This window comes from Oncorhynchus mykiss, chromosome 21 (genome assembly GCF_013265735.2).
Source record: "Oncorhynchus mykiss isolate Arlee chromosome 21, USDA_OmykA_1.1, whole genome shotgun sequence".
Taxonomy (NCBI): domain Eukaryota; kingdom Metazoa; phylum Chordata; class Actinopteri; order Salmoniformes; family Salmonidae; genus Oncorhynchus; species Oncorhynchus mykiss.
Window position 1 is genome coordinate 61,180,040 of NC_048585.1, and position 20,418 is coordinate 61,200,457.

At 51.5% G+C, this 20,418-nt stretch overlaps 1 protein-coding gene across 1 annotated transcript in view; it reads right to left on the minus strand.

The window, feature by feature from the left end:
* Positions 1–1,335, minus strand: part of tkfc (triokinase/FMN cyclase) — a 29,923-nt gene extending 28,588 nt beyond the window's left edge. Inside the window, exon 1 of the mRNA XM_036958336.1 lies at positions 946–1,335. Coding sequence (XP_036814231.1) covers positions 946–951 — 6 coding nt within the window. The 5' untranslated portion in view covers positions 952–1,335. The remainder of the gene's footprint in view (positions 1–945) is intronic.
* Between the last annotated feature and the right edge of the window lie 19,083 nt (positions 1,336–20,418).

Genomic DNA, 20,418 nt, shown 5'->3' on the forward strand with positions numbered 1-20,418 from the left:
TAGCAGACTGACCCTGTAGCAGACTACAACACTGATCATGTAACAGACTACAACACTGACCCTGTAACAGACTGACCCTGTAACAGACTACAACACTGACCCTGTAACAGACATTGACCCTGTAACAGACTGACCCTGTAACAGACTACAACACTGACCCTGTAACAGACTGACCTTGTAACAGACTGACCCTGTAGCAGACTACAACACTGACCCTGTAGCAGACTACAACACTGACCCTGTAACAGACTGACCCTGTAACAGACTACAACACTGACCCTGTAACAGACTGACCTTGTAACAGACTGACCCTGTAGCAGACTACAACACTGACCCTGTAGCAGACTGACCCTGTAACAGACTGACCTTGTAACAGACTACAACACTGACCCTGTAACAGACTACAACACTGACCCTGTAACAGACTGACCCTGTAACAGACTGACCCTGTAACAGACTACAACACTGACCCTGTAACAGACTACAACACTGACCCTGTAACAGACTACAACACTGACCCTGTAACAGACTGACCCTGTAACAGACTACAACACTGACCCTGTAACAGACTACAACACTGACCCTGTAACAGACTACAACACTGACCCTGTAACAGACTGACCCTGTAACAGACTACAACACTGACCCAGATCATGTAATACTGTACAAAACAAGAGGCCAAAGATCGAAGGCCTAAGCCTCTCGTTAGCTACATTTGTCCTTTTGCACTAATGGCAATAAATGGACTATGTTCCTTGACTTGAACCTGTGTCTGCCATGCAATCACGAAGGGCTCACCATTCTGCAGGCTACTCTGTTCAAAAGCATCCCAAGACAATGTATTTACAGCATTCCGTGACTTTGCATTGAAACAGGCCGTTCATGTGTACGTTTTAATTGGGTTTAAGAGATGTTTATTTAATAGTTATCTTGCAGTTATCTTACCTTCATGCTTCTGCTGTTGTTTTCTTCTGACGCTTTGCACGTTGAACCTCACGCTAGTGACACAGACATTATAACTAGACCAAGATAGACCACAAGCCTGTCGTTTCAGACAGGAACAAATGAGTCATTGTGGGCAGAGCCAAGCCCGAGCTAGAGCGATTCTATTGGCGCGTTCTAGCACATATATTTGCATATTTCAGTTAGGGAACGCCTACTCTTTGCACTCCTTCTAAACAACACTATTTTTTAAAACTTGAACAAAGGGTAACATTCGTAACATATTCTAGTTTGTTGGAACTGAACATGGTATTGAGATCAAATGTTTAATCGATGAGAAAATGTGCAAAATGTAGGCCAAAATCCATATCGTTCCATCTTCTCCCACTGCCGGACACTGGGCTTCCTCTCACTACCGTGGAAACCCCAAACGGATGCTTCACATTTATACATCCGGTGAAATATCTGCGCTGGTGATGCGCAGTTCTTCTTCGGTGGGGTTTAACCTGCGGATGGCATCCAAAAAGTCGCATTATCGCCCTCAACTGGACTATAATATAAAACTATTATACTTTGTGATACAAAATGGGAAAAAATGGTAATATACAAATACCCATTCCAACTAACCCGACATTACACACATCTGTCTCATGCCCTCCTACACACTGATGCGACATGGTCATAAACACAGTGGATTCTGGATTTATTTATTTGTGACCTGTTGCCGCAAGAAAAGGGCAACCAGTGAAGAACAAACACCATTGTAAATACAACCCATATTTATGCTTATTTATTTTCCCATTTTGTACTTGAACTATTTGCACATCGTTACAACACTGTTTATAGACATAATATGACATCTGAAATGTGTTTATTCTTTTGGAACTTCTGTGAGTGTAATGTGTAATGTTTACTGTTCATTTCACTTCCTTTGGCAATGTAAACATATGTTTCCCATGTCAATAAAGCCCCTTAAATTGAGAGAGTACCTTAATTGTCTTTCAGGTATTCTCTGGTGTAATTTCACTGTTTTCCTATAGGTGTCAGTAGAGCACAGAGGTAGAGCTGTAGTTGTAGCGTCATATAAAAGTAGCTGTAGCTATTACCTAACCACAGATCTAAGATCAGATAATCTAACCCTAGATTCACACTGAACCATTAGAGGGCTCAAATAATATATGATCCTAGAGCTGCTAGTTAGGGATAGGCCTTATATCTCTGATCTATAATATCTGATCCTAGAACTGCTAGTTAGGGATAGGCTATATATCTCTGATCTATATTATCTGATCCTAGATCTGTTAGTTAGGGATATGCTCCATATCTCTGATCTATATTATCTGATCCTAGATCTGTTAGTTAGGGATAGGCTCCATATCTCTGATCTATAATATCTGATCCTAGATCTGTTAGTTAGTGATAGGCTCCATATCTCTGATCTATATTATCTGATCCTAGATCTGTTAGTTAGTGATAGGCTATATATCTCTGCCTTTAATTATTTGTTTTTCTTATCTCTTACTTTTTTTACATTTCATTTTGTAGGTATTTTCTTAAAACTGCATAGTTGGTTAAGGGCTTGTAAGTTAGTATTTCACTGTAAGGTCTACTACACCTGTTGTATTCAGCATTTCACTGAAAGGTCTATTAATCAAATCAAATCAAATGTATTTATATAGCCCTTCGTACATCAGCTGATATCTCAAAGTGCTGTACAGAAACCCAGCCTAAAACCACAAACAGCAAGCAATGCAGGTGTAGAAGCACGGTGGCTAGGAAAAACTCACTAGAAAGGCCAGAACCTAGGAAGAAACCTAGAGAGGAACCAGGCTATGAGGGGTGACCAGTCCTCTTCTGGCTGTGCCGGGTGGAGATTATAACAGAACATGGCCAAGATGTTCAAATGTTCATAAATGACCAGCATGGTCGAATAATAATAAGGCAGAACAGTTGAAACTGGAGCAGCAGCACGGCCAGGTGGACTGGGGACAGCAAGGAGTCATCATGTCAGGTAGTCCTGAGGCATGGCTCAGGTCCTCCAAGAGAGAGAAAGAGTTAATTAGAGAGAGCACACTGTAAGGTCTACTACACCTGTTGTATTCAGCATTTCACTGTGAGGTCTACTACACCTGTTGTATTCAGCATTTCACTGTAAGGTCTACTACACCTGTTGTATTCAGCATTTCACTGTAAGGTCTACTACACCTGTTGTATTCAGCATTTCACTGTAAGGTCTACTACACCTGTTGTATTCAGCATTTCACTGTGAGGTCTACTACACCTGTTGTATTCAGCATTTCACTGTGAGGTCTACTACACCTGTTGTATTCAGCATTTCACTGTGAGGTCTACTACACCTGTTGTATTCAGCATTTCACTGTGAGGTCTACTACACCTGTTGTATTCACTATTTCACTGTAAGGTCTACTACACCTGTTGTATTCAGCATTTCACTGGGAGGTCTACTACACCTGTTGTATTCAGCATTTCAATGTAAGGTCTACTACACCTGTTGTATTCAGCATTTCACTGTAAGGTCTACTACACCTGTTGTATTCAGCATTTCACTGTAAGGTCTACTACACCTGTTGTATTCACTATTTCACTGTAAGGTCTACTACACCTGTTGTATTCAGCATTTCACTGTAAGGTCTACTACACCTGTTGTATTCAGTATTTCACTGTAAGGTCTACTACACCTGTTGTATTCAGCATTTCACTGTAAGGTCTACTACACCTGTTGTATTCAGCATTTCACTGTAAGGTCTACTACACCTGTTGTATTCAGTATTTCACTGTAAGGTCTACTACACCTGTTGTATTCAGCATTTCACTGTGAGGTCTACTACACCTGTTGTATTCAGCATTGCACTGTAAGGTCTACTACACCTGTTGTATTCAGCATTTCACTGTAAGGTCTACTACACCTGTTGTATTCATCATTTCACTGTAAGGTCTACTACACCTGTTGTATTCAGCATTTCACTGTAAGGTCTACTACACCTGTTGTATTCATCATTTCACTGTAAGGTCTACTACACCTGTTGTATTCAGCATTTCACTGTAAGGTCTACTACACCTGTTGTATTCGGCATTTCACTGTAAGGTCTACTACACCTGTTGTATTCAGCATTTCACTGTAAGGTCTACTACACCTGTTGTATTCAGCATTTCACTGTGAGGTCTACTACACCTGTTGTATTCAGCATTTCACTGTAAGGTCTACTACACCTGTTGTATTCAGCATTTCACTGTAAGGTCTACTACACCTGTTGTATTCAGCATTTCACTGTGAGGTCTACTACACCTGTTGTATTCAGCATTTCACTGTAAGGTCTACTACACCTGTTGTATTCAGCATTTAACTGTGAGGTCTACTACACCTGTTGTATTCAGCATTTCACTGTAAGGTCTACTACACCTGTTGTATTCAGCATTTCACTGTAAGGTCTACTACACCTGTTGTATTTAGCATTTCACTGTGAGGTCTACTACACCTGTTGTATTCAGCATTTCACTGTGAGGTCTACTACACCTGTTGTATTTAGCATTTCACTGTGAGGTCTACTACACCTGTTGTATTCAGCATTTCACTGTAAGGTCTACTACACCTGTTGTATTCAGCATTTCACTGTAAGGTCTACTACACCTGTTGCCTGTGAAAAATAACATGTGATTTGACCTATAATATCTGTTGTTAGACTCGCATTTAAACTCAGGTAACCTCATAGAATAGATCAATAACCGACACTCTCCTGCCTGCCTCCCTCTCCTCTCCTCTCCTCTCCTCTCCTCTCCTCTCCTCTCCTCTCCTCTCCTCTCCTCTCCTCTCCTCTCCTCTCCTCTCCTCTCCTCTCCTCTCTCTCTCTCTCCTCTCCTCTCCTCTCCTCTCCTCTCCTCTCCTCGTCTTCCACTACTTTAATCCTCTTCTCTTTCCACGTCTCTATTCTGTCTGCTTTCCTGTCTTACTCAACCCCCCCCCTGGCTGATTTCTTTTGATTTTCCCATGATGTCAAGCAAAGATGCACTGAGTTTGAAGGTTGGTTGGTTGGTTGGCCTTCACAGGTACACCACAGGTACACCTCCAATTGACTCAAATGATGTCAATTAGCCTATCAGAAGCTTCTAAAGCCATGACATCATTTTCTGGAATTTTCCAAGCTGTTTAAAGGTACAGTCAACTTAGTGTATGTAAACTTCTGAACATTGGAATTGTGATACAGTGAATTATAAGTGAAATAATCTGTCTATAAACAATTGTTGGAAAAATTACTTGTGTCTTGCACAAAGTAGATGTCCTAACCGACTTGCCAAAACTATAGTTTGTTAACAAGAAATATGTGGAGTTGTTGAAAAATGAGTTTAAATGACTCCAACCTAAGTGTTCGTAAATTTCAGACTTCAACTGCACATAGTGACGTCAGTAACCAGCTAGGAGACTCTAGTTCTCTGTTCTCCAACATCATATTTAGTGACGTCAGTAACCAGCTAGGAGACTCTAGTTCTCTGTTCTCCAACATTATATTTAGTGACGTCAGTAACCAGCTAGGAGACTCTAGTTCTCTGTTCTCCAACATTATATTTAGTGACGTCAGTAACCAGCTAGGAGACTCTAGTTCTCTGTTCTCCAACATTATATTTAGTGACGTCAGTAACCAGCTAGGAGGCTCTAGTTCTCTGTTCTCCAACATTATATTTAGTGACGTCAGTAACCAGCTAGGAGACTCTAGTTCTCTGTTCTCCAACATCATATTTAGTGATGTCAGTAACCAGCTAGGAGACTCTAGTTCTCTGTTCTCCAACATTATATTTAGTGACGTCAGTAACCAGCTAGGAGAAGACTCTAGTTCTCTGTTCTCCAACATTATATTTAGTGACGTCAGTAACCAGCTAGGAGACTCTAGTTCTCTGTTCTCCAACATTATATTTAGTGACGTCAGTAACCAGCTAGGAGGCTCTAGTTCTCTGTTCTCCAACATTATATTTAGTGACGTCAGTAACCAGCTAGAAGACTCTAGTTCTCTGTTCTTCAACATTATATTTAGTGATGTCAGTAACCAGCTAGGAGACTCTAGTTCTCTGTTCTCCAACATTATATTTAGTGACGTCAGTAACCAGCTAGGAGACTCTAGTTCTCTGTTCTCCAACATTATATTTAGTGACGTCAGTAACCGGCTAGGAGACTCTAGTTCTCTGTTCTCCAACATCATATTTAGTGACGTCAGTAACCAGCTAGGAGACTCTAGTTCTCTGTTCTCCAACATTATATTTAGTGATGTCAGTAACCAGCTAGGAGACTCTAGTTCTCTGTTCTCCAACATTATATTTAGTGACGTCAGTAACTAAAGCCTGTGGAACTTTCTGGAACGTTCTGAGCATTCTCTGACGCACATACACACACTTGAGGTTGCAGCGCGACACTAAACTCGGTCCCACTAGAAAACAAAGAGGAACCAAACAAAGGGTCCTACCCCTTGACAGGGAATAATTACTTGTTTGCATGCGAGTGATGAGGGAGATGGATGGAGGGAGAGGAGAAGTGTACATTTTTGGGGGTCAACGAGCTCTGAAGTACTGGATGTAGAGGAGGATGAAGAGGAGGATGAAGATAAGGTACCCTTTGTTGTGGGGTTTGTAGTGTGTGTGTGTGTTCGGGAGAGGGGGGTTTGGCGTCCTCTGTGTATGTACTTGGTGACCCCTCCAACATTGTCCCTCTCTCTTCTCCCTCTTTCCTGTGCCAGAGCTGAGACCGAGGGCAGTCTCCTGTCAACTTCAGCCAATCTTACCACCCCTCCCTCCCTCCCTCCCTCCCTGCCTCCCTGCCTCCCTCCCTCCCTCCCTCCCTGTTTCCTGTGCCAGAGCTGAGACCGAGGGCAGTCTCATGTCAACTTCAGCCAATCTTACAACCTCTCCCTCCCTCCCTTCCTCCCTCCCTCTTTCCTGTGCGAGAGCTGAGACCGAGGGCAGTGTCCTGTCAACTTCAGCCAATCTTACAACCTCTCCCTCCCTGTTTCCTGTGCCAGAGCTGAGACCGAGGGCAGTCTCCTGTCAACTTCAGCCAATCTTACAACCTCTCCCTCCCTCTTTCCTGTGCCAGAGCTGAGACCGAGGGCAGTCTCCTGTCAACTTCAGCCAATCTTGCAACCCCTCCCTCCCTCCCTCCCTGCCTCCCTGCCTCCCTCCCTCCCTGTTTCCTGTGCCAGAGCTGAGACCGAGGGCAGTCTCCTGTCAACTTTAGCCAATCTTACAACCTCTCCCTCCCTCCCTTCCTCCCTCCCTCTTTCCTGTGCCAGCGCTGAGACCGAGGGCAGTCTCCTGTCAACTTCAGCCAATCTTACAACCTCTCCCTCCCTCCCTTCCTCCCTCCCTCTTTCCTGTGCCAGCGCTGAGACCGAGGGCAGTCTCCTGTCAACTTCAGCCAATCTTGCAACCCCTCCCTCCCTCCCTCCCTGCCTCCCTGCCTCCCTCCCTCCCTGTTTCCTGTGCCAGAGCTGAGACCGAGGGCAGTCTCCTGTCAACTTTAGCCAATCTTACAACCTCTCCCTCCCTCCCTTCCTCCCTCCCTCTTTCCTGTGCCAGCGCTGAGACCGAGGGCAGTCTCCTGTCAACTTCAGCCAATCTTACAACCTCTCCCTCCCTCCCTTCCTCCCTCCCTCTTTCCTGTGCCAGAGCTGAGACCGAGGGCAGTCTCCTGTCAACTTTAGCCAATCTTACAACCTCTCCCTCCCGTTATTTCTAAGCTACTGTCTTTCCACCCTTCTCATGTGAACTCGGGTCCTCCTCTCCACCCTCCATGTCATCCTTTTTTCCTACGCCAGGCTGCTGGCAGGTCAAGTGTTTGGTCAAGAGTTAGGGCTGAGGAAAGAGATTGAATAGGATGGAAGAGAGACGAGGTCAAGGTGTTCTTCTGGGATCTACATTCAGCCTTAGTCTGCCCGTTTTGACAGCCTTCTGTTCCTGTATCACCCTGTTCTGAACCCCCCTGTAATTCCCCTTTCTCCTCTCCGCTACTTCTGCCCCAGCCTTCACCGACCCACCTCTCTTCTCTTCCCCCTCTCCTCTCTTCCCCCTCTCCTCTCTTCCACCTCTCCTCTCCTCTCCTCTCTTCCACCTCTCCTCTCTTCTCTTCCACCTCTCCTCTCCTCTCTTCCCCCTCTCCCCTCTTCCCCCTCTCTTCTCTTCCACCTCTCCTCTCTTCTACCTCTCCTCTCTTCCCCCTATCTTCTCTTCCACCTCTCCTCTCCTCTCCTCTCTTCCCCCTCTCCTCTCCTCTCCTCTCTTCCCCCTCTCCTCTCTTCCACCTCTCCTCTCCTCTCCTCTCTTCCACCTCTCCTCTCCTTTCCTCTCTTCCACCTCTCCTCTCTTCTCTTCCACCTCTCCTCTCCTCTCTTCCCCCTTTCCTCTCTTCCCCCTCTCCTCTCTTCCACCTCTCCTCTCCTCTCCTCTCTTCCACCTCTCCTCTCTTCTCTTCCACCTCTCCTCTCCTCTCTTCCCCCTCTCCTCTCTTCCCCCTCTCTTCTCTTCCACCTCTCCTCTCTTCCCCCTCTCCTCTCTTCCCCCTCTCTTCTCTTCCACCTCTCCTCTCCTCTCTTCCCCCTCTCCTCTCTTCCCCCTCTCCTCTCTTCCACCTCTCCTCTCTTCCACCTCTCCTCTCTTCCCCCTCTCCTCCACCTATCTTCTCTTCCACCTCTCCTGTCCACAACCTCTCCTCTCTTCCACATCTCCTCTCTTCCGCCTCTCCTCTCTTCCCCCTCTCCTCTCTTCCCCCTCTTCTCTCTTCCACCTCTCCTCCCTTCCCCTCTCCTGTCTTCCCCCTCTAATCTCTTCCATCTCTCCTCTCTTCCCCCTCTCCTCTATTCCCCCTCTCTTCTCTTCACCCTCTCCTCTCCCCCACCTCTCTTCTCTTCCACCTCTCCTCTCTTCCCCCTCTCCTCTCCTCCACCTCTCCTCTCTTCCCCCTCTCCTCTCCTCCACCTCTCTTCTCTTCCACCTCTCCTCTCTTCCCCCTCTCCTCTCCTCCACCTCTCTTCTCTTCCTCCTCTCATCTCTTCCACCTCTCCTCTCTTCCCTCTCTCTTCTCTTCACCCTCTCCTCTCTTCCCCCTCTCCTCTCTTCCCCCTCTCCTCTCTCCCCCCTCTCCTCTCTTCCCCTCTCCTCTCTTCCTCCTCTCTTCCCCCTATCCTCTCTTCCACCTCTCCTCTCTTCCATCTCTCCTCTCTTCCCCCTCTCCTCTATTCCCCCTCTCTTCTCTTCACCCTCTCCTCTCCTCCACATCTCTTCTCTTCCCCCTCTCCTCTCTTTCCCCTCTCCTCTCTTCCCCCTCTCCTCTCTTCCCCCTCTCTTCTCTTCCACCTCTCCTCTCCTCCCCTCTCTTCCCCCTCTCCTCTCTTCCCCCTCTCCTCTCTTCCACCTCTCCTCTCTTCCACCTCTCCTCTCTTCCCCCTCTCCTCCACCTCTCTTCTCTTCCACCTCTCCTCTCTTCCCCCTCTCCTCTCCTCCACCTCTCTTCTCTTCCAGCTCTCCTCTCTTCCACCTCTCCTCTCTTCCCCCTCTCTTCTCTTCACCCTCTCTTCTCTTCCCCCTCTCCTCTCTTCCCCCTCTCCCCTCTTCCCCCTCTCCTCTCTTCCCCTCTCCTCTCTTCCCCCTCTCCTTTCTTCCTCCTCTCTTCCCCCATCCTCTCTTCCACCTCTCCTCTCTTCCATCTCTCCTCTCTTCCCCCTCTCCTCTATTCCCCCTCTCTTCTCTTCACCCTCTCCTCTCCTCCACCTCTCTTCTCTTCCCCCTCTCCTCTCTTTCCCCTCTCCTCTCTTCCATCTCTCCTCTCTTCCATCTCTCCTCTCTTCCCCCTCTCTTCTCTTCACCCTCTCCTCTCTTCCCCCTCTCCTCTCTTCCCCCTCTCCTCTCTTCCACCTCTCCTCTCTTCCCCCTCTCCTCTCTTCCATCTCTCCTCTCTTCCCCTCTCCTCTCTTCCACCTCTCCTCTCTTCCCCCTCTCCTCTCTTCCCGCTCTCCTCCACCTCTCTTCTCTTCCACCTCTCCTGTCCTCCACCTCTCCTCTCTTCCAGCTCTCCTCTCTTCCCCCTCTCCTCTATTCCCCCTCTCCTCTCTTCCATATCTCCTCTCTTCCATCTCTCCTCTCTTCCCCCTCTCTTCTCTTCACCCTCTCCTCTCCTCCACCTCTCTTCTCTTCCACCTCTCCTCTCTTCCCCCTCTCCTCTCCTCCACCTCTCTTCTCTTCCACCTCTCCTCTCTTCCCCCTCTTCTCTCTTCCCCCTCTCTTCTCTTCACCCTCTCCTCTCTTCCACCTCCCCTCTCTTCCACCTCTCCTCTCTTCCCCCTCTCCTCTCTTCCCCCTCTCTTCTCTTCTCTTCCCCCTCTCCTCCCCCCTCTCTTCCCCCTCTCCTCTCTTCCACCTCTCTTCTCTTCCACTTCTCCTCTCTTCTACCTCTCGTCTCTTCTACCTCTCTTCTCTTCCACCTCTCCTCTCTTCCCCCTCTCCTCCACCTCTCTTCTCTACCACCTCTCGTCTCTTCTACCTCTCTTCTCTAACACCTCTCATCTCCTACACCTCTCTTCTCTTCCACCTCTCCTCTCTTCCCCCTCTCTTCTCTTCACCCTCTTCTCTCTTCCCCCTCTCCTCTCTTCCACTTTTCCTCTCTTCCACCTCTCTTCTCATCACCCTCTCCTCTCTTCACCCTCTCGTCTCTTCCACCTCTCCTCTTCTCTTTTCCCCCTCTCTTCTCTTCTCTTCCTCCTCTCCTCTCTTCCACCTCTCCTCTCTTCCCCCTCTCCTCTCTTCCATCTCTCCTCTCTTCCCCTCTCCTCTCTTCCACCTCTCCTCTCTTCCCCCTCTCCTCTAATTCCCCCTCTCCTCCACCTCTCTTCTCTTCCACCTCTCCTGTCCTCCACCTCTCCTCACTTCCAGCTCTCCTCTCTTCCCCCTCTCCTCTATTCCCCCTCTCTTCTCTCTTTCCCCTCTCCTCTTCTCTTTTCCCCCTCTCTTCTCTTCTCTTCCTCCTCTCCTCTCTTCCACCTCTCCTCTCTTCCCCCTCTCCTCTCTTCCATCTCTCCTCTCTTCCCCTCTCCTCTCTTCCACCTCTCCTCTCTTCCCCCTCTCCTCTCTTCCCGCTCTCCTCCACCTCTCTTCTCTTCCACCTCTCCTGTCCTCCACCTCTCCTCTCTTCCAGCTCTCCTCTCTTCCCCCTCTCCTCTATTCCCCCTCTCTTCTCTCTTTCCCCTCTCCTCTCTTCAACTTCTCCTCTCTTCCCCCTCTCCTCTCTTCCCCCTCTCCTCTCTTCCATATCTCCTCTCTTCCATCTCTCCTCTCTTCCCCCTCTCTTCTCTTCACCCTCTCCTCTCCTCCACCTCTCTTCTCTTCCACCTCTCCTCTCTTCCCCCTCTCCTCTCCTCCACCTCTCTTCTCTTCCACCTCTCCTCTCTTCCCCCTCTTCTCTCTTCCCCCTCTCTTCTCTTCACCCTCTCCTCTCTTCCACCTCCCCTCTCTTCCACCTCTCCTCTCTTCCCCCTCTCCTCTCTTCACCCTCTCTTCTCTTCTCTTCCCCCTCTCCTCCCCCCTCTCTTCCCCCTCTCCTCTCTTCCACCTCTCTTCTCTTCCACTTCTCCTCTCTTCTACCTCTCGTCTCTTCTACCTCTCTTCTCTTCCACCTCTCCTCTCTTCCCCCTCTCCTCCACCTCTCTTCTCTACCACCTCTCGTCTCTTCTACCTCTCTTCTCTAACACCTCTCATCTCCTACACCTCTCTTCTCTTCCACCTCTCCTCTCTTCCCCCTCTCTTCTCTTCACCCTCTTCTCTCTTCCCCCTCTCCTCTCTTCCACTTTTCCTCTCTTCCACCTCTCTTCTCATCACCCTCTCCTCTCTTCACCCTCTCGTCTCTTCCACCTCTCCTCTTCTCTTTTCCCCCTCTCTTCTCTTCTCTTCCTCCTCTCCTCTCTTCCACCTCTCCTCTCTTCCCCCTCTCCTCTCTTCCATCTCTCCTCTCTTCCCCTCTCCTCTCTTCCACCTCTCCTCTCTTCCCCCTCTCCTCTAATTCCCCCTCTCCTCCACCTCTCTTCTCTTCCACCTCTCCTGTCCTCCACCTCTCCTCTCTTCCAGCTCTCCTCTCTTCCCCCTCTCCTCTATTCCCCCTCTCTTCTCTCTTTCCCCTCTCCTCTCTTCAACCTCTCATCTCTTCCCCCTCTCCTCTCTTCCCCCTCTCCTCTCTTCCATCTCTCCTCTCTTCCATCTCTCCTCACTTCCCCCTCTCTTCTCTTCCCCCTCTCCTCTCCTCACCCTCTCCTCTCTTCACCCTCTCCTCTCTTCCCCCTCTCTTCTCTTCCACCTCTCCTCTCTTCCCCCTCTCATCTCTTCCCCCTCTCTTCTCTTCCACCTCTCCTTTCCCCTCCTCTCTTCCCCCTCTCCTCTCTTCCCCCTCTCCTCTCTTCCCCCTCTCCTCTCTTCCCCCTCTCCTCTCTTCCCCCTCTCCTCCACCTCTCTTCTCTTCCACCTCTCCTGTCCTCCACCTCTCCTCTCTTCCACATCTCCTCTCTTCCGCCTCTCCTCTCTTCCCCCTCTCCTCTCTTCCCCCTCTCCTCTCTTCCACCTCTCCTCCCTTCCCCTCTCCTGTCTTCCCCTTCTCTTCTCTCTTTCCCCTCGCCTCTCTTCCACCTCTCCTCTCTTCCCCCTCTCCTCTCCTCCACCTCTCCTCTCTTCCCCCTCTCCTCTCCTCCACCTCTCTTCTCTTCCACCTCTCCTCTCTTCCCCCTCTCCTCTCCTCCACCTCTCTTCTCTTCCTCCTCTCATCTCTTCCACCTCTCCTCTCTTCCCTCTCTCTTCTCTTCACCCTCTCCTCTCTTCCCCCTCTCCCCTCTTCCCCCTCTCCTCTCTCCCCCCTCTCCTCTCTTCCCCTCCCCTCTCTTCCTCCTCTCTTCCCCCTATCCTCTCTTCCACCTCTCCTCTCTTCCATCTCTCCTCTCTTCCCCCTCTCCTCTATTCCCCCTCTCTTCTCTTCACCCTCTCCTCTCCTCCACATCTCTTCTCTTCCCCCTCTCCTCTCTTTCCCCTCTCCTCTCTTCCCCCTCTCCTCTCTTCCCCCTCTCTTCTCTTCCACCTCTCCTCTCCTCCCCTCTCTTCCCCCTCTCCTCTCTTCCCCCTCTCCTCTCTTCCACCTCTCCTCTCTTCCACCTCTCCTCTCTTCCCCCTCTCCTCCACCTCTCTTCTCTTCCACCTCTCCTCTCTTCCCCCTCTCCTCTCCTCCACCTCTCTTCTCTTCCAGCTCTCCTCTCTTCCACCTCTCCTCTCTTCCCCCTCTCTTCTCTTCACCCTCTCTTCTCTTCCCCCTCTCCTCTCTTCCCCCTCTCCCCTCTTCCCCCTCTCCTCTCTTCCCCTCTCCTCTCTTCCCCCTCTCCTTTCTTCCTCCTCTCTTCCCCCATCCTCTCTTCCACCTCTCCTCTCTTCCATCTCTCCTCTCTTCCCCCTCTCCTCTATTCCCCCTCTCTTCTCTTCACCCTCTCCTCTCCTCCACCTCTCTTCTCTTCCCCCTCTCCTCTCTTTCCCCTCTCCTCTCTTCCATCTCTCCTCTCTTCCATCTCTCCTCTCTTCCCCCTCTCTTCTCTTCACCCTCTCCTCTCTTCCCCCTCTCCTCTCTTCCCCCTCTCCTCTCTTCCACCTCTCCTCTCTTCCCCCTCTCCTCTCTTCCATCTCTCCTCTCTTCCCCTCTCCTCTCTTCCACCTCTCCTCTCTTCCCCCTCTCCTCTCTTCCCGCTCTCCTCCACCTCTCTTCTCTTCCACCTCTCCTGTCCTCCACCTCTCCTCTCTTCCAGCTCTCCTCTCTTCCCCCTCTCCTCTATTCCCCCTCTCCTCTCTTCCATATCTCCTCTCTTCCATCTCTCCTCTCTTCCCCCTCTCTTCTCTTCACCCTCTCCTCTCCTCCACCTCTCTTCTCTTCCACCTCTCCTCTCTTCCCCCTCTCCTCTCCTCCACCTCTCTTCTCTTCCACCTCTCCTCTCTTCCCCCTCTTCTCTCTTCCCCCTCTCTTCTCTTCACCCTCTCCTCTCTTCCACCTCCCCTCTCTTCCACCTCTCCTCTCTTCCCCCTCTCCTCTCTTCCCCCTCTCTTCTCTTCTCTTCCCCCTCTCCTCCCCCCTCTCTTCCCCCTCTCCTCTCTTCCACCTCTCTTCTCTTCCACTTCTCCTCTCTTCTACCTCTCGTCTCTTCTACCTCTCTTCTCTTCCACCTCTCCTCTCTTCCCCCTCTCCTCCACCTCTCTTCTCTACCACCTCTCGTCTCTTCTACCTCTCTTCTCTAACACCTCTCATCTCCTACACCTCTCTTCTCTTCCACCTCTCCTCTCTTCCCCCTCTCTTCTCTTCACCCTCTTCTCTCTTCCCCCTCTCCTCTCTTCCACTTTTCCTCTCTTCCACCTCTCTTCTCATCACCCTCTCCTCTCTTCACCCTCTCGTCTCTTCCACCTCTCCTCTTCTCTTTTCCCCCTCTCTTCTCTTCTCTTCCTCCTCTCCTCTCTTCCACCTCTCCTCTCTTCCCCCTCTCCTCTCTTCCATCTCTCCTCTCTTCCCCTCTCCTCTCTTCCACCTCTCCTCTCTTCCCCCTCTCCTCTAATTCCCCCTCTCCTCCACCTCTCTTCTCTTCCACCTCTCCTGTCCTCCACCTCTCCTCACTTCCAGCTCTCCTCTCTTCCCCCTCTCCTCTATTCCCCCTCTCTTCTCTCTTTCCCCTCTCCTCTTCTCTTTTCCCCCTCTCTTCTCTTCTCTTCCTCCTCTCCTCTCTTCCACCTCTCCTCTCTTCCCCCTCTCCTCTCTTCCATCTCTCCTCTCTTCCCCTCTCCTCTCTTCCACCTCTCCTCTCTTCCCCCTCTCCTCTCTTCCCGCTCTCCTCCACCTCTCTTCTCTTCCACCTCTCCTGTCCTCCACCTCTCCTCTCTTCCAGCTCTCCTCTCTTCCCCCTCTCCTCTATTCCCCCTCTCTTCTCTCTTTCCCCTCTCCTCTCTTCAACTTCTCCTCTCTTCCCCCTCTCCTCTCTTCCCCCTCTCCTCTCTTCCATATCTCCTCTCTTCCATCTCTCCTCTCTTCCCCCTCTCTTCTCTTCACCCTCTCCTCTCCTCCACCTCTCTTCTCTTCCACCTCTCCTCTCTTCCCCCTCTCCTCTCCTCCACCTCTCTTCTCTTCCACCTCTCCTCTCTTCCCCCTCTTCTCTCTTCCCCCTCTCTTCTCTTCACCCTCTCCTCTCTTCCACCTCCCCTCTCTTCCACCTCTCCTCTCTTCCCCCTCTCCTCTCTTCACCCTCTCTTCTCTTCTCTTCCCCCTCTCCTCCCCCCTCTCTTCCCCCTCTCCTCTCTTCCACCTCTCTTCTCTTCCACTTCTCCTCTCTTCTACCTCTCGTCTCTTCTACCTCTCTTCTCTTCCACCTCTCCTCTCTTCCCCCTCTCCTCCACCTCTCTTCTCTACCACCTCTCGTCTCTTCTACCTCTCTTCTCTAACACCTCTCATCTCCTACACCTCTCTTCTCTTCCACCTCTCCTCTCTTCCCCCTCTCTTCTCTTCACCCTCTTCTCTCTTCCCCCTCTCCTCTCTTCCACTTTTCCTCTCTTCCACCTCTCTTCTCATCACCCTCTCCTCTCTTCACCCTCTCGTCTCTTCCACCTCTCCTCTTCTCTTTTCCCCCTCTCTTCTCTTCTCTTCCTCCTCTCCTCTCTTCCACCTCTCCTCTCTTCCCCCTCTCCTCTCTTCCATCTCTCCTCTCTTCCCCTCTCCTCTCTTCCACCTCTCCTCTCTTCCCCCTCTCCTCTAATTCCCCCTCTCCTCCACCTCTCTTCTCTTCCACCTCTCCTGTCCTCCACCTCTCCTCTCTTCCAGCTCTCCTCTCTTCCCCCTCTCCTCTATTCCCCCTCTCTTCTCTCTTTCCCCTCTCCTCTCTTCAACCTCTCATCTCTTCCCCCTCTCCTCTCTTCCCCCTCTCCTCTCTTCCATCTCTCCTCTCTTCCATCTCTCCTCACTTCCCCCTCTCTTCTCTTCCCCCTCTCCTCTCCTCACCCTCTCCTCTCTTCACCCTCTCCTCTCTTCCCCCTCTCTTCTCTTCCACCTCTCCTCTCTTCCCCCTCTCATCTCTTCCCCCTCTCTTCTCTTCCACCTCTCCTTTCCCCTCCTCTCTTCCCCCTCTCCTCTCTTCCCCCTCTCCTCTCTTCCCCCTCTCCTCTCTTCCCCCTCTCCTCTCTTCCCCCTCTCCTCCACCTCTCTTCTCTTCCACCTCTCCTGTCCTCCACCTCTCCTCTCTTCCACATCTCCTCTCTTCCGCCTCTCCTCTCTTCCCCCTCTCCTCTCTTCCCCCTCTCCTCTCTTCCACCTCTCCTCCCTTCCCCTCTCCTGTCTTCCCCTTCTCTTCTCTCTTTCCCCTCGCCTCTCTTCCACCTCTCCTCTCTTCCCCCTCTCCTCTCTTCCCCCTCTAATCTCTTCCATCTCTTCTCTCTTCCCCCTCTCCTCTCTTCCCCCTCTCTTCTCTTCACCCTCTCCTGTCCCCCACCTCTCTTCTCTTCCACCTCTCCTCTCTTCCCCCTCTCCTCTCCTCCACCTCTCTTCTCTTCCACCTCTCCTCTCTTCCCCCTCTCCTCTCCTCCACCTCTCTTCTCTTCCAGCTCTCCTCTCTTCCACCTCTCCTCTCTTCCCCCTCTCTTCTCTTCACCCTCTCCTCTCTTCCCCCTCTCCTCTCTTCCCCCTCTCCCCTCTTCCCCCTCTCCTCTCTTCCCCTCTCCTCTCTTCCCCCTCTCCTTTCTTCCTCCTCTCTTCCCCCATCCTCTCTTCCACCTCTCCTCTCTTCCATCTCTCCTCTCTTCCCCCTCTCCTCTATTCCCCCTCTCTTCTCTTCACCCTCTCCTCTCCTCCACCTCTCTTCTCTTCCCCCTCTCCTCTCTTTCCCCTCTCCTCTCTTCCATCTCTCCTCTCTTCCATCTCTCCTCTCTTCCCCCTCTCTTCTCTTCACCCTCTCCTCTCTTCCCCCTCTCCTCTCTTCCCCCTCTCCTCTCTTCCACCTCTCCTGTCCTCCACCTCTCCTCTCTTCCAGCTCTCCTCTTTTCCCCCTCTCCTCTATTCCCCCTCTCTTCTCTCTTTCCCCTCTCCTCTCTTCAACTTCTCCTCTCTTCCCCCTCTCCTCTCTTCCCCCTCTCCTCTCTTCCATCTCTCCTCTCTTCCATCTCTCGTCTCTTCCCCCTCTCTTCTCTTCACCCTCTCCTCTCCTCCACCTCTCTTCTCTTCCACCTCTCCTCTCTTCCCCCTCTCCTCTCCTCCACCTCTCTTCTCTTCCACCTCTCCTCTCTTCCACCTCTCCTCTCTTCCCCCTCTCCTCTCTTCCCCCTCTCTTCTCTTCTCTTCCCCCTCTCCTCCCCCCTCTCTTCCCCCTCTCCTCTCTTCCACCTCTCTTCTCTTCCACTTCTCCTCTCTTCTACCTCTCGTCTCTTCTACCTCTCTTCTCTTCCACCTCTCCTCTCTTCCCCCTCTCCTCCGCCTCTCTTCTCTACCACCTCTTGTCTCTTCTACATCTCTTCTCTAACACCTCTCATCTCCTACACCTCTCTTCTCTTCCACCTCTCCTCTCTTCCCCCTCTCTTCTCTTCACCCTCTTCTCTCTTCCCCCTCTCCTCTCTTCCACTTTTCCTCTCTTCCACCTCTCTTCTCTTCACCCTCTCCTCTCTTCCCCCTCTCCTCTCTTCCCCCTCTCGTCTCTTCCACCTCTCCTCTTCTTTTTTCCCCCACTCTTCTCTTCTCTTCCTCCTCTCCTCTCCTCCCCCTCTCCTCTCTTCCATCTCTCCTCTCTTCCCCTCTCCTCTCTTCCACCTCTCCTCTCTTCCCCCTCTCCTCTCTTCCCCCTCTCTTCTCTTCTCTTCCTCCTCTCCTCTCTTCCACCTCTCCTCTCTTCCCCCTCTCCTCTCTTCCATCTCTCCTCTCTTCCCCTCTCCTCTCTTCCACCTCTCCTCTCTCCCCCCTCTCCTCTCTTCCACCTCTCCTCTCTTCCAGCTCTCCTCTCTTCCCCCTCTCCTCTATTCCCCCTCTCTTCTCTCTTTCCCCTCTCCTCTCTTCAACCTCTCATCTCTTCCCCCTCTCCTCTCTTCCCCCTCTCCTCTCTTCCATCTCTCCTCTCTTCCATCTCTCATCTCTTCCCCCTCTCTTCTCTTCACCCTCTCCTCTCTTCCCCCTCTCCTCTCTTCCCCCTCTCCTCTCTTCCACCTCTCCTCTCTTCCCCCTATAGTCTCTTCCCCCTCTCTTCTCTTCTCTTCCCCCTCTCCTCCCCCCTCTCTTCCACCTCTCTTCTCTTCCACTTCTCCTCTCTTCTACCTCTCGTCTCTTCTACCTCTCTTCTCTTCCAACTCTCCTCTCTTCCCCCTCTCCTCCACCTCTCTTCTCTACCACCTCTCGTCTCTTCTACCTCTCTTCTCTAACACCTCTCATCTCCTACACCTCTCTTCTCTACCACCTCCCCTCTCTTCCCCCTCTCTTCTCTTCACCCTCTTCTCTCTTCCCCCTCTCCTCTCTTCCACTTTTCCTCTCTTCAACCTCTCATCTCTTCCCCCTCTCCTCTCTTCCCCCTCTCCTCTCTTCCATCTCTCCTCTCTTCCATCTCTCCTCACTTCCCCCTCTCTTCTCTTCCCCCTCTCCTCTCTTCACCCTCTCCTCTCTTCCCCATCTCCTCTCTTCCCCCTCTCTTCTCTTCCAGCTCTCCTCTCTTCCCCCTCTCCTCTCTTCCCCCTCTCTTCTCTTCCACCTCTCCTTTCCCCTCCTCTCTTCCCCTCTCCTCTCTTCCCCTCTCCTCTCTTCCACCTCTCCTCTCTTCCCCCTCTCCTCTCTTCCCCCTCTCCTCCACCCCTCTTCTCTTCCACCTCTCCTGTCCTCCACCTCTCCTCTCTTCCACATCTCCTCTCTTCCGCCTCTCCTCTCTTCCCCCTCTCCTCTCTTCCCCCTCTCCTCTCTTCCACCTCTCCTCCCTTCCCCTCTCCTGTCTTCCCCTTCTCTTCTCTCTTTCCCCTCGCCTCTCTTCCACCTCTCCTCTCTTCCCCCTCTCCTCTCTTCCCCCTCTAATCTCTACCATCTCTCCTCTCTTCCCCCTCTCCTCTCTTCCCCCTCTCTTCTCTTCACCCTCTCCTCTCCCCCACCTCTCTTCTCTTCCACCTCTCCTCTCTTCCCCCTCTCTTCTCTCTTTCCCCTCTCCTCTCTTCAACTTCTCCTCTCTTCCCCCTCTCCTCTCTTCCCCCTCTCCTCTCTTCCATCTCTCCTCTCTTCCATCTCTCGTCTCTTCCCCCTCTCTTCTCTTCACCCTCTCCTCTCCTCCACCTCTCTTCTCTTCCACCTCTCCTCTCTTCCCCCTCTCCTCTCCTCCACCTCTCTTCTCTTCCACCTCTCCTCTCTTCCCCTTCTCTTCTCTTCACCCTCTCCTCTCTTCCACCTCTCCTCTCTTCCACCTCTCCTCTCTTCCCCCTCTCCTCTCTTCCCCCTCTCCTCCCCCCTCTCTTCCCCCTCTCCTCTCTTCCACCTCTCTTCTCTTCCACTTCTCCTCTCTTCTACCTCTCGTCTCTTCTACCTCTCTTCTCTTCCACCTCTCCTCTCTTCCCCCTCTCCTCCGCCTCTCTTCTCTACCACCTCTTGTCTCTTCTACATCTCTTCTCTAACACCTCTCATCTCCTACACCTCTCTTCTCTTCCACCTCTCCTCTCTTCCCCCTCTCTTCTCTTCACCCTCTTCTCTCTTCCCCCTCTCCTCTCTTCCACTTTTCCTCTCTTCCACCTCTCTTCTCTTCACCCTCTCCTCTCTTCCCCCTCTCCTCTCTTCCCCCTCTCGTCTCTTCCACCTCTCCTCTTCTCTTTTCCCCCACTCTTCTCTTCTCTTCCTCCTCTCCTCTCCTCCCCCTCTCCTCTCTTCCATCTCTCCTCTCTTCCCCTCTCCTCTCTTCCACCTCTCCTCTCTTCCCCCTCTCCTCTCTTCCCCCTCTCTTCTCTTCTCTTCCTCCTCTCCTCTCTTCCACCTCTCCTCTCTTCCCCCTCTCCTCTCTTCCATCTCTCCTCTCTTCCCCTCTCCTCTCTTCCAACTCTCCTCTCTCCCCCCTCTCCTCTCTTCCACCTCTCCTCTCTTCCAGCTCTCCTCTCTTCCCCCTCTCCTCTATTCCCCCTCTCTTCTCTCTTTCCCCTCTCCTCTCTTCAACCTCTCATCTCTTCCCCCTCTCCTCTCTTCCCCCTCTCCTCTCTTCCATCTCTCCTCTCTTCCATCTCTCATCTCTTCCCCCTCTCTTCTCTTCACCCTCTCCTCTCTTCACCCTCTCCTCTCTTCCCCCTCTCCTCTCTTCCACCTCTCCTCTCTTCCCCCTATAGTCTCTTCCCCCTCTCTTCTCTTCTCTTCCCCCTCTCCTCCCCCCTCTCTTCCACCTCTCTTCTCTTCCACTTCTCCTCTCTTCTACCTCTCGTCTCTTCTACCTCTCTTCTCTTCCA